Source organism: Tachyglossus aculeatus, chromosome 16 (genome assembly GCF_015852505.1).
Source record: "Tachyglossus aculeatus isolate mTacAcu1 chromosome 16, mTacAcu1.pri, whole genome shotgun sequence".
Classification (NCBI taxonomy): Eukaryota; Metazoa; Chordata; class Mammalia; order Monotremata; family Tachyglossidae; genus Tachyglossus; species Tachyglossus aculeatus.
In genome coordinates this window covers 2,625,320-2,639,203 of record NC_052081.1, presented here as the reverse complement: position 1 = coordinate 2,639,203, position 13,884 = coordinate 2,625,320, and the positions used below count along the sequence as shown (strand labels likewise).

Here is a 13,884-nt window from a genome sequence, read left to right as displayed (position 1 = left end):
AGTACAAGTTGGCAATGTATAGAGACGGTCCCTACCCAATAACGGGCTCATTCATTCACTCATTCAATCATATTTATTGGGCGCTTACTGTGAGCAGAGCTCTTGGGAAGTACAAGTTGGCAACGTATAGAGACGGTCCCTACCCAACAGCGGGCTCATTCATTCATTCAATCGTATTTATTGAGCGCTTACTGTGTGTACAGCACTTGGGAAGTACAAGTTGGCAACATATAGAGACGGTCCCTACCCAACAGCGGGCTCACTCATTCATTCAGTTGTATTTATTGAGCGCTTACTGTGTGCACAGCGCTGTACTAAACGCTTGGGAAGTACAAGTCGGCAACATATAGAGATGGTCCCTACCCAACAACGGGCTCATTCATTCATTCATTCAATCGTATTTATTGAGCGCTTACTGTGTGCAGAGCGCTTGGGAAGTACAAGTTGGCAACATATAGAGACGGTCCCTACCCAACAGTGGGCTCATTCATTCATTCATTCAATCGTATTTATTGAGCGCTTACTGTGTGCAGAGCGCTTGGGAAGTACAAGTTGGCAACATATAGAGACGGTCCCTACCCAACAGTCAGCTCATTCATTCATTCAATCGCATTTATTGAGCACTTACTATGTGCAGAGCACTTGGGAAGTACAAGTTGGCAACATATAGAGACGGTCCCTACCCAACAGCGGGCTGATTCATTCATTCTATTATATTTATTGAGCACTTACTGTGTGCGGAGCGCTGTACTAAGCGCTTGGGAAGTACACGTTGGCAACATATAGAGACGGTCCCTACCCAACAACGGGCTCACAGTCGAGAAGGGGGAGACGGACAACGAAACAAAACAGATTAACAAAATAAAATAAATAGAATAGTAAATATGTACAAGTAAAATAGTGCCGGACAACTAGCGAAGAAATATGGACCGCTGGCGGAACTGATTAAATAGCCTAGTGAATCAGGTTCGAATCCCGGCTCCGCCACCTAATAATAATGATGGCGTTTATTAGCAGACAATAATAATAATAATAATGGAATTTATTAAGTGCTTACTATGTGCCAAGCACTGTTCTAAGCGCTGGGGAGATTACAAGGTCATCAGGTTGTCCCCCGTGGGGGGTCACAGTCTTCACCCCCATTTTCCAGATGAGGGAACTGAGGTCCAGAGAAGTGAAGAGACTTGCCCAAAGTCACCCAGCTGACAAGTGGCGGCACCGGCATTTGAACCCATGACCTCGGACTCCAAAGCCCGGGCTCTTTCCACGGAGCCACGCTTGGGCAAATCGCTTCGCTTCTCTGGGCCTCGGTTACCTCATCTGTAAAATGGGGATGAAGACCGTGAGCCCCGTGAGGGACGGGGACTGGGTCCAAATTGCGTATCTTCTATCTCCCTCGGCACTTAGAACGGCGCTTGACGGTGAAAGCGCTTAACAAATACCATCATCATTATTATTATTTAACTTCTCTGGGCCTCAGTTCCCTCATCTGTCAAATGGGGATGACGACTGTGAGCCCCATGAGGGACGGGGACTGTGTCCAAACTATCTCGTATCTAACCCAGCGCTTAGAACAGCGCTTGACAAAGTAAGCGCTTAACAAATACCATTATTATTATTTTATTATTATTAATTCACTTCTCTGGGCCTCAATTCCCTCCCCTGTCAAACGGGGACTAAGACCGTGAGCCCCACGTGGGACGGGGACTCGGCCCAACCCCATTTGCTCGCATCCACCCCGGCGCTTAGTACAGTGCCTGGCACAGTAAGTGCTTAACAAATACCATTATTATTATTTTATTATTATTAAACGCTTGACATAGTAACCACTTAACAAATATCATTAAGATTATTATTAATTCACTTCTCTGGGCCTCAGTTCCCTCCCCTGTCAAACGGGGATTAAGACCGTGAGCCCCACGTGGGACGGGGACTCGGCCCAACCCCATTTGCTCGCCTCCACCCTGGCGCTTAGTACAGCGCCCGGCACAGTACACGCTCAACAAATACCATTATTCCTATTATTATCATTATTAACTAACTTCTCAGGGCCTCAATTCCCTCTGCCAGCTGTGTGGTTTGGGCGAGTCACTTAACTTCTCTAGGCCTCAATTCCCTCATCTGTAAAATGGGGATGAAGACTGGGAGCCCCCTGAGGGGCAACCTGATCACCTTGGAACGTCCCCAGCACTTAGAACAGTGCTTGGCATGTAGTAAGCACTTAATAAATGCCATTATTATTATTATTATTATTATTATTATTAATAATAATAATAATAATAAATAGCCCAGCGATTGTTACTGTTAGGTCGGGGGGCTCCCGCGGCCCCATTCCGTACGAACCAGACGAAGACCATGACCAGCGTGTGTCCCAGGAGGACCTTGGAGCGGAAGAGGTCAAGGAATCCGGCCGATTCCCTGGAATCGCGGTCTTCCAGGAGCGTCAGGGAAAAGGTGCATCTTGGGGAGCGGTTCCTCCGGGCGATGAGGTAGAGGACGTCCTCCGCTTCGCTCAGCCGGCCCTGCGCGTACAGCCAGCGCGGGGATTCGGGGATGAACCTGAAATGCATTCAATCATTTCAATATTTATCTATTATTATTTTATTGGTACCCATTTATTCTCTTTATTCTATTTTGTGAATATGTTTCGCCTTGTTGCATTTATTAATTTTATTGTATGTGTACCTATTTCTTCTCTTTATTCCATTTTGTGAATATGTTTCATCTTGTTGCATTTATTAATTTTATTGGATGTGTACCTGTTTATTCTCTTTATTCTATTTTGTGAATGTTTCGTCCTGTTGTATTTATTAATTTTATTGTATGTGTACCTATTTATTCTATTTATTTCATTTTGTGAATATGTTTTGTATTGTTGCATTTATTCATTTTATTGTATGCGTACCTATTTATTCTATTTATTGCATTTTGTGAATATGTTTCGTCTTGTTGCATTCATTCATTTTATTGTATGCGTACCTATTCTCTATTCTATTTTGTGAATATGTTTCGTCTTGTTGCATTTATTAATTTTATTGTATGTGTACCTATTTATTCTCTTTATTTCATTTTGTGAATATGTTTCGTCTTGTTGCATTTATTAATTTTATTGTACATGTACCTACTTATTCTCTTTATTCTATTTTGTGAATGTTTCGTCCTGTTGTATTTATTAATTTTATTGTATGTGTACCTATTTATTCTATTTATTTCATTTTGTGAATATGTTTTGTCTTGTTGCATTTATTCATTTTATTGTATGTGTACCTATTTATTCTATTTATTGCATTTTGTGAATAGGTTTTGTCTTGTTGCATTTATTCATTTTATTGTATGTGTACCTATTTATTCTATTTATTGCATTTTGTGAATAGGTTTTGTCTTGTTGCATTTATTCATTTTATTGTATGCGTACCTATTCTCTATTCTATTTTGTGAATATGTTTCGTCTTGTTGCATTTATTAATTTTATTGTATGTGTACCTATTTATTCTCTTTATTTCATTTTGTGAATGTGTTTGGTCTTGTATTTATTAATTTTATTGTATGTGTACCTATTTATTCTCTTTATTCTATTTTGTGAATATGTTTTGTCTTGTTGTATTTATTAATTTTATTGTATGTGTACTTATTTATTCTCTTTTGTGAATATGATTCATCTTGTATTTATTAATTCTATTTTATGTGCACCTATTTATTATCTTTATTCTATTTTGTGAATATGTTTCTTGTTGCATTTATTAATTTTATTGTATGTGTACCTATTTATTCTCTTTATTCTATTTTGTGAATGTTTCGTCCTGTTGTATTTATTTTATTGTATGTGTACCTACTTATTCTCTTTTGTGAATGTTTCGTCCTGTTGTATTTATTTTATTGTATGTGTACCTACTTATTCTCTTTTGTGAATGTTTCGTCTTGTTGTATTTATTAATTTTATTTTACGTGTACCTATTTATTCTCTTTAGTGAATATGTTTTGTCTTGTATTTATTAATTTTATTGTATGTGTACCTATTTATTCTCTTTATTCTATTTTGTGAATATGTTTCATCTTGTTGTATTTATTAATTTTATTCTATGTGTACCTATTTATTCTCTTTTGTGAATGTTCCGTCTTGTATTTATTAATTTTATTGTATGTGTACCTATTTATTCTTTTTATTCTATTTTGTGAATGTGTTTTGTCTTGTATTTATTAATTTTATTGTATGTGTACCAATTTATTCTCTTTATTCTATTTTGTGAATATGCTTCATCTTGTTCTATTTATTAATTTTATTGTATGTGTACCTATTTATTCTCTTTATTCTGTTTTGTGAATATGTTTTGTCTTGTATTTATTAATTTTATTGTATGTGTACCTATTTATTCTTTTTTTTGTTTTGTGAATGTTTCATCTTGTATTAATTTTATTGTATGTGTACCTATTAATTCTCTTCATTCTATTTTGTGAATATGTTTCGTCCTGTTGTATTAATTTTATTGTATGTGTACCTATTTATTCTCTTTATTTCATTTTGTGACTATGTTTTGTCTTGTATTTATTAATTTTATTTTATTTGTACCTATTTATTCTCTTTATTTTATTTTGTGAGTATGTTTTGTCTTGTATTTATTAGTTTTATTGTATGTGTACCTACTTATTCTCTTTATCTTATTTCGTCAATGTTTCATCTTGTATTTATTAATTTTATTGTATGTGTACCTATTTATTCTCTTTATTCTATTTTGTGAATATGTGAATATGTTTTGTCTTGTATTTATTAATTTTATTGTATGTGTACCTATTTATTCTCTTTATTTCTTTTTGTGAATGTTTTGTTTTCTTGTATTTATTAATTTTATTTTATGTGTACCTATTTATTCTCTTTATTTTGTGAATGTTTTGTCTTGTATTTATTAATTTTATTTTATGTGTACACATTTATTCCCTTTATTTTATTTTGTGAATATGTTTTGTCTTGTATATATTAATTTTATTGTATTTGTACCTATTTATTCTGTTTATTTTATTTTGTGAATGTTTTGTCTTGTTGCATTTATTAATTTTATTTAATTTGTACCTATTTATTCTCTTTATTTTATTTTGTGAATGTTTTGTCTTGTATTTATTACTTTTATTGTATGTGTACCTATTTATTCTCTTTATTCTATTTTGTGAATATGTTTCATCTTGTATTTATTAATTTTATTGTATGTGTACCTATTTATTCTCTTTATTTCATTTTGTGAATATGTTTAGTCTTGTTGTATTTATTAATTTTATTGTATGTGTACCTATTTATTCTCTTTATTTCATATTGTGAATGTTTCATCTTGTTGCATTTATTAATTTTATTGTATGTGTACCTATTCTCTTTATTCTATTTTGTGAATGTTTCGTCTTGTATTTATTAATTTTATTGTATGTGTACCTATTTATTCTCTTCATTTCATTTTGTGAATATGTTGTCTTGTATTTATTAATTTTATTGTATTTGTACCTATTTATTCTCTTTATTTCATTTTGTGAATATGTTTTGTCTTGTAGTTATTAATTTTATTGTGTTTGCACCTATTTATTCTCTTTATTTTATTTTGTGAATATGTTTCGTCTTGTTGCATTTATTAATTTTATTGTATGTGTACCTATTTATTCTCTTTATTTTATTTTGTGAATATGTTTCGTCTTTTTTTTTTTTGGATGGCATTTGTTAAGCGCTTACTATGTGCAAAGCACTAAGCGCTGGGGAGTTTACAAGGTGATCAGGTTGTCCCACGGGGGGGGCTCCCAGTTTTAATCCCCATTTTCCAGGTGAGGGAACTGAGGCCCAGAGAAGTGAAGTGTTACTCTATTTATTTATTTATTACTCTATTTATTTATTTATTTATTTTATTTGTACATATCTATTCTATTTATTTTATTTTGTTAGTATGTTTGGTTTTGTTCTCTGTCTCCCCCTTTTAGACTGTGAGCCCACTGTTGGGTAGGGACTGTCTCTAGATGTTGCCAATTTCTACTTCCCAAGCGCTTAGTACAGTGCTCTGCACATAGTAAGCGCTCAATAAATACGATTGATGATGATGATGATGATGAAGTGACTTGCCCAAAGTCACCCAGCTGGCAGTTGGCGGAGCTGGGATTTGAATCAATCAATCAATCAATCAATCGTATTTATTGAGCGCTTACTATGTGCAGAGCACTGGACTAAGCGCTTGGGAAGTACAAATTGGCATCACATAGAGACAGTCCCTACCCAACAGTGGGCTCACAGTCTAAAAGGGGGAGACAGAGAACAGAACCAAACATACCAACAAAATAAAATAAGTAGGATAGAAATGTACAAGTAAAATAAATAAATAGAGTAATAAATATGTACAACCATATATACATATATATGTCAGAGGTCATGAACCCATGACCTCTGACTCTTTTAGACTGTGAGCCCACTGTTGGGTAGGGACTGTCTCTAGATGTTGCCAACTTGGACTTCCCAAGCGCTTAGTCCAGTGCTCTGCACACAGTAAGCGCTCAATAAATACGATTGATTGATTAATTGATTGACTCCAAAGCCCGGGCTCTTTCCACTGAGCCACGCTGTGTCCCATTTGTCCGGGTCGTCCAACCGAGCGGACGGCTCGGAAGACCGGAGGGGACGGGGGAGGCCTGTGCGTGCGTGTTTGTGTGTTTGTGGGCACGTTTAACAACGGCTGCTTTATTGCAGCAACAAAGGGTCATCGGATCCTGGGAATTTTTGACGGAGGCTACACGCGGAAAGAGATCGAAGATCAATAGATCAAAAGGGATCCGAAATACCGTCCGGGAACAAATCCAACAGGTTATGCAGAGCGGCCGGGCGGAGGCTCTTGCCACGCGGTGGCTTTGCAGCCCAGCTGCAAGGAAATTAATCGATTACACTGCATTTCATTCATAATAATAATAATAATAATGGCATTTAAGTGCTTAACAAATGCCATTATTATTATTATTATGAATCATCATCATCAATCGTATTTATTGAGCGCTTACTATGTGCAGAGCACTGTACTAAGCGCTTGGGAAGTACCAATTGGCAACATATAGAGACAGTCCCTACCCAACAGTGGGATGAATGAGAAGAGGGAAGAAGGGCGCAGTCAGGGAAGGCCTCCTGGAGGAGACGGGCCTTCGATAATAATAATAATAATAATAATGATAGCATTTATTAAGCGCTTACTATGTGCAAAGCACTGTTCTAAGCGCTGGGGAGGTTACAAGGTGATCGGGTTATCCCACGGGGGGCTCACAGTCTTCATCCCCATTTTACAGGTGAGGGAACTGAGGCACAGGGAAGTGACTTGCCCAAAGTCACACAGCTGACAATTGGCGGAGCCGGGATTTGAACCCATGACCTCTGACTCTAAAGCCCGGGCCCTTTTCCACTGAGCCACGCTGCTTCTCTGAAGGGAAGGGAGAGTCTGTCCGTTGGAAGGAATGATGATGATGGCATTTATTAAGCGCTTACTATGTGCACAGCACTGCTCTAAGCGCTTGGGAGGTTACAAGGTGATCAGGTTGTCCCACGGGGGGCTCCCAGCCTTCACCCCCATTTTCCAGATGAGGGAACCGAGGCCCGGAGCGGTGAACTGACTTGCCCAAAGTCGCCCAGCTGCCAAGTGGCGGAGCCGGGATTCGAACCCCTGACTTCGGACTCCAAAGCCCGGGCTCTTCCCACTGAGCCACGCTGCTTCTCCAGGAAGGACGGTCAGTTCATTCGTTCGTTCACCGGCTGGACCGAGGGTGAACTGGACTGTACTAAGCGCTTGGGCAGGCCAAGTCGGCAACGGGTGGAGGCGGTCCCTACCCGACGACGGGCTCGCGGTCTAGAAGCGGGGGAGACGGACGACAAAACCGAACAGGTTCCTTCAGCGCTTAGAACAGTGCTTTGCACATAGTAAGCGCTTACTAAACGCCGTCGTGATTATTCCGGCCGGCGGCGAGGCCCACTTACAGCGACAGGAGGAACACCACCGTTCCCTGCAGGTTGACCACGGCGGCCAGGGTTCTCCAGGAGCGGATCAAGTATCCCAACAGCGCGAACTGGGCGATCCCCACCGCGAAAAACAGGCCGCCCATGGACCCTGCCACAGCCGGGGAGAGAACACGGCGCGCGGTCAGGACCCCTCTAATAATAATACTAATAAAAATGGCATTGGTTAAGCGCTTACTACGTGCCAAGCACTGTTCTAAGCGCTGGGAGGGATACAAGGTGACCAGGTTGTCCCACGCGGGGCTCACAGTCTTCATCTTCTAGACTGTGAGCCCACTGTTGGGTAGGGACCGTCTCTATATGTTGCCCAAGCGCTTAGTCCAGTGCTCTGCACACGGTAAGCGCTCAATAAATACGATTGAATGAATGAATGAAGCACTGTTCTAAGCGCTGGAGGGGGACACGAGGTGACCAGGTTGTCCCGCGTGGGGCTCACAGTCTTCATCTTCTAGACTGTGAGCCCACTGTTGGGTCGGGACTATCTCTATATGTTGCCAACTTGGACTTCCCAAGCGCTTAGTCCAGTGCTCTGCACAGGTAAGAGCTCAATAAATACCATTGAATGAATGAATGATTATTATTATTATTGCTAATAAGCCCGCTGTCGGGTAGGGACCGTCTCTATATGTTGCCAACTTGGACTTCCCAAGCGCTTAGTCCAGTGCTCTGCACACGGTAAGCGCTCAATAAATACGATTGAATGAATGAATGAAGCACTGTTCTAAGCGCTGGAGGGGGACACGAGGTGACCAGGTTGTCCCGCGTGGGGCTCACAGTCTTCATCTTCTAGACTGTGAGCCCACTGTTGGGTCGGGACTATCTCTATATGTTGCCAACTTGGACTTCCCAAGCGCTTAGTCCAGTGCTCTGCACAGGTAAGAGCTCAATAAATACCATTGAATGAATGAATGATTATTATTATTATTGCTAATAAGCCCGCTGTCGGGTAGGGACCGTCTCTATATGTTGCCAACTTGGACTTCCCAAGTGCTTAGTCCAGTGCTCTGCACACAGTAAGCGCTCAATAAATACCACTGAATGAATGAATCATTATTATTATTATTGTTAATAAGCCCGCTGTCAGGTAGGGACCATCTCTAGATGTTGCCAACTTGGACTTCCCAAGCGCTTAGTCCTGTGCTCTGCACACAGTAAGTGCTCAATAAATACGACTGAATGAATGAATCATTATTATTATTATTATTGTTAATAAGCCCGCTGACAGGTAGGGACCATCTCTATATGTTGCCAACTTGGACTTCCCAAGCACTTAGTCCAGTGCTCTGCATACGGTAAGCGCTCAATAAATACCATTGAATGAATGAATCATTATTATTATTATTGTTAATGAGCCCGCTGTCGGGTAGGGACCGTCTCTATATGTTGCCAACTTGGACTTCCCAAGCACTTAGTCCAGTGCTCTGCATATGGTAAGCGCTCAATAAATACCATTGAATGAATGAATCATTATTATTATTATTGTTAATGAGCCCGCTGTCGGGTAGGGACCGTCTCTATATGTTGCCAACTTGGACTTCCCAAGCGCTTAGTCCAGTGCTCTGCACATGGTAAGAGCTCAATAAATACCACTGAATGAATGAATTAATCATTATTATTATTATTGTTAATAAGCCCGCTGTCGGGTAGGGACCGTCTCTATATGTTGCTAACTTGGACTTCCCAAGCACTTAGTACAGTGCTCTGCATACAGTAAGTGCTCAATAAATACCACTGAATGAATGAATCATTATTATTATTATTGTTAATGAGCCCGCTATCAGGTAGGGACCGTCTCTATATGTTGCCAACTTGGACTTCCCAAGCGCTTAGTCCAGTGCTCTGCACACAGTAGGCACTCAATAAATACAATTGAATGAATCAATGAATGAATCCCCATTGTACAGATGAGGGAACCGAGGCCCAGAGAAGTGCCCAAAGTCACCCAGCTGACAAGCAATAATAATAATAATAATAATGATGGCATTTATTCAGCGCTTACTATGTGCAAAGCACTGTTCTAAGTGCTGGGGGGGGGATACAAGGTGATCAGGTTGTCCCGCGTGGGGCTCACGGCCTTCATCCCCATTGTACAGATGAGGGAACTGAGGCCCAGAGAAGTGCCCAAAGTCACCCAGCTGACAAGTAATAATAATAATAATGATGGCATTTATTAAGCGCTTACTATGTGCAAAGCACTGTTCTAAGCGCTGGGGAGGTTACAAGGTGATCAGGATGTCCCATGGGGGGCTCACAGTCTTCATCCCCATTTTACAGATGAGGGAACTGAGGCCCAGAGAAGTGCCCAAAGTCAACCAGCTGACAAGTAATAATAATAATAATAATAATAATAATAATAATAATAATGATAATAATAGTATTTATTAAGCGCTTACTATGTGCAAAGCACTGTTCTAAGCGCTGGGGAGGTTACAAGGTGATCAGGATGTCCCATGGGGGGCTCAGTCTTCACCCCCATTTTCCAGATGAGGGAACTGAGGCCCAGAGAAGTGAAGTGACTTGCCCAAAGTCACCCAGCTGACAAGTGGCAGAGCCGGGATTAGAACCCATGACCTCTGACTCCAAAGCCCGGGCTCTTTCCACTGAGTCACGCGGCTTTTCTAGCCTCCTCCTCGCCCTTGACGCTGACCCCCTGGAGGCCCCCCTCCGGAATCCTCAGCTCCGGGCGCTTCCCAGTCTCATTCATTCATTTCGTTCAATCGCATTTATTGAGCGCTTACCGTGCACAGAGCACTGTACTAAGCGCTTGGGAAGTCCAAGTTGGCAACATATAGAGACGGTCCCTACCCAACAGCGGGCTCACGGGCTAGAAGACTAGAAGTCTCCCCTGCCCTCCGGCGAGGGCCCGCCACCCTCAGTGGAAACAGAAAATGAAGACTGTGAGCCCCACGGGGGACAACTGGATTACCTTGTATGCTCCCCCAGCGCTTAGAAGACTGTGACCCCCCCGGTGGGACCACCTCATGACCTTGTATCCCCCCCCAGCGCTTAGAACAGTGCTTGGCACATAGTAAGCGCTTAACAAATGCCATCATTACTATCCTTCTGATTCCCAGGCCCGGGCTCTATCAACCAATCAATCAATCAATCAATCAATCGTATTTATTGAGCGCTTTCTATGTGCAGAGCACTGTACTAAGCGCTTGGGAAGTACAAATTGGCAACACATAGAGACAGTCCCTACCCAACAGTGGGCTCACAGTCTAAAACCAACCGATCGATCGTATCTATTGAGCGCTTACTGTGTGCAGAGCACTGTACTAAGCGCTTGGGAAGTCCAAGTTGGCAATGTAGAGAGACAGTCATCATCGTCATCATCAATCGTATTTATTGAGCGCTTACTGTGTGCAGGGCACTGTACTAAGCGCTTGGGAAGTCCAAGATGGCAATGTAGAGAGACAGTCATCATCATCATCATCAATCGCATTTATTGAGCGCTTACTGTGTGCAGGGCACTGTACTAAGCGCTTGGGAAGTCCAAGCTGGCAACGTAGAGAGGCAGTCATCATCGTCATCATCAGTCGTATTTATTGAGCGCTTACTGTGTGCAGGGCACTGTACTAAGCGCTTGGGAAGTCCAAGATGGCAACGTAGAGAGAGAGTCATCATCATCATCATCATCAATCGTATTTATTGAGCGCTTACTGTGTGCAGAGCACTGTACTAAGCGCTTGGGAAGTCCAAGTTGGCAATGTAGAGAGACAGTCATCATCATCATCATCAATCGCATTTATTGAGCGCTTACGTGTGCAGGGCACTGTACTAAGCGCTTGGGAAGTCCAAGTTGGCAATGTAGAGAGACAGTCATCATCATCATCATCAGTCGTATTTATTGAGCGCTTACTGTGCGCAGGGCACTGTACTAAGCGCTCGGGAAGTCCAATTTGGCAGCATATAGAGATAGTCCCTACCCAACAGTGGGCTCACGGTCTAGAAGAGTGGGCTCACAGTCTACCCCCTAGGCCTCCGGTCCCCCCCGCCCCGAGGGCGAGACCCCCCGCCTCCGGACCCCCCCGAGGGACCAACCTGCCAGGGCCCAATAGGCAGCGCCCACGCACTCGTTGAGCAGGACGAAGGCGACGAGGGACATCCCGCCGTTCATGATTCCCACCAGGAAGCGCGACAGGGCGAACAGCTCGTAGGAGGGGGCCAGCCCGTTGCCCACGGCGCATACGAGGTCCAAGGCGAAACCTGGAAAACACAACGGGGAGGCGCCCGCGCCGGGATGGGCGGACGGGGGCCGCTGCCCTGACCTCCCGGGGCTCCACTGAGAGCTCACCTCATTCAAGTGCTTTGCACATAGTAAGCGCTTAATAAATGCCATCATTATTATTATTATTCATTCATTCATTCCATCGTATTTATTGAGCGCTTACTGTGTGCAGAGCACTGGACTAAGCGCTTGGGAAGTCCAAGTCGGCAACATCTAGAGACGGTCCCTACCCAACGGTGGGCTCACAGTAAACACATATACATATATGTATATGGAAGACCTCCTCCAAGATGCCTTCCCGGACTGAGCCCCCTTTTTCCTCTCCTCCTCCCCATCCCCCCCCGCCCTACCTCCTTCCCCTCCCCACAGCACCTGTATATATAATAATAATAATAATGATGGTATTTGTTAAGCGCTTACTATGTGCAAAGCACTGTTCTAAGTGCCTGTTTCCCATCCTTCCCCCTTTTAGACTGTGAGCCCACTGTTGGGTAGGGACTGTCTCTATATGTTGCCAATTTGTACTTCCCAAGCGCTTAGTACAGTGCTCTGCACATAGTAAGCGCTCAATAAATACGATTGATGATGATGATGATCCTTCCACTCTGTTCCCTCCGCAAGGCTCCCCGGAGAACTCCCTTCCTCCATCCCCCGGCCCATCCCGGCCTCTCCATTCCCGTTGGCCGTTCTTCCCTACAGGGGCACCCCCCACCCCGGGAATCGGCCGCCTCTTGCTGGTCCAGAGGCCCCGGGGGTGTGGCGAAGGCAGGGTTACCTGTGAGGAAAACTTTCTTCCTGCCGTAGCGGTCCGAGAGCTGGCCGAAGGACAGCACGCCCACAAACACGCCGCTGAAGAAACACGAGCTGGCCGCGCTGACCTTATAGGACCGGTCGGCGATCAGGTACCACTGGTGCCGGGCGACCACCCGGGCAGGACGGAGGGGAGGGCGAGGCGAGGGCGACGGCCGGGGTGATGGGGAGAGGACGGAGGAGAGGAGGAGGGTTGGAGGAGAAGGGGTGAAAGGGAAGAGGGGAGGAGGAGGGGGAGAAAGAGAAGGGAAAGGAGGAGGAGGTGCGAGGAGGAGGATGAAGAGGATAAGGAAGAGGAGGGAAAGGAGGAAGGAAAGGAGGAGGGAAAGGTGGAGGGAGAGGGGAGGAGGAGGAGGAAGAGGTGGGAAAGGAAGAGGAGGGGGGAGAAAGAGAAGGGAAAGGAGGAAGAAGAGAAGGAAGAGGAGGGGGGAAGGGAGAGGAGGAAGAGGAGGAGGAGGAGATGCGAGGAGGATGACGAAGAGGAGAAGGAAGAGGAGGGAAAGGAGGAGAAGAGGAGGGGGAGGAGGAAGAGGTGGGAAAGGAAGAGGAAGGGGGAGAAAGAGAAGGGAATGGAGGAGGAGGAGGAAGAGAAGGAAGGGGGGGAGAAAGAGAAGGGAAAGGAGGAAGAGGAGGAGGAGGAGATGCGAGGAGGAGGATGAAGAGGAGAAGGAAGAGGAGGGAAAGGAGGAGAAGAGGAGGGGGAGGAGGAAGAGGTGGGAAAGGAAGAGGAAGGGGGAAGAAAGAGAAGGGAAAGGAGGAAGAGGAGGAGGAAGAAATGGAAAAGGAGAAGGACAAAGGAGAAGGAAGAGGAGGGGAAGGAGGACGATGAAGA

At 43.5% G+C, this 13,884-nt stretch overlaps 1 protein-coding gene across 1 annotated transcript in view; it reads right to left on the bottom strand.

Annotated features, from left to right (window-relative positions):
* Positions 1-13,884, bottom strand: part of SLC22A15 (solute carrier family 22 member 15) — a 35,694-nt gene that overhangs the window by 12,791 nt on the left and 9,019 nt on the right. The window contains exons 3-6 of the mRNA XM_038758087.1: positions 13,018-13,150; positions 12,056-12,220; positions 7,973-8,102; positions 2,344-2,559 (exon numbers count right to left, since the gene is read on the bottom strand). Of these exons, the coding sequence (XP_038614015.1) occupies positions 2,344-2,559; positions 7,973-8,102; positions 12,056-12,220; positions 13,018-13,150 (644 nt within the window). The remainder of the gene's footprint in view (positions 1-2,343; positions 2,560-7,972; positions 8,103-12,055; positions 12,221-13,017; positions 13,151-13,884) is intronic.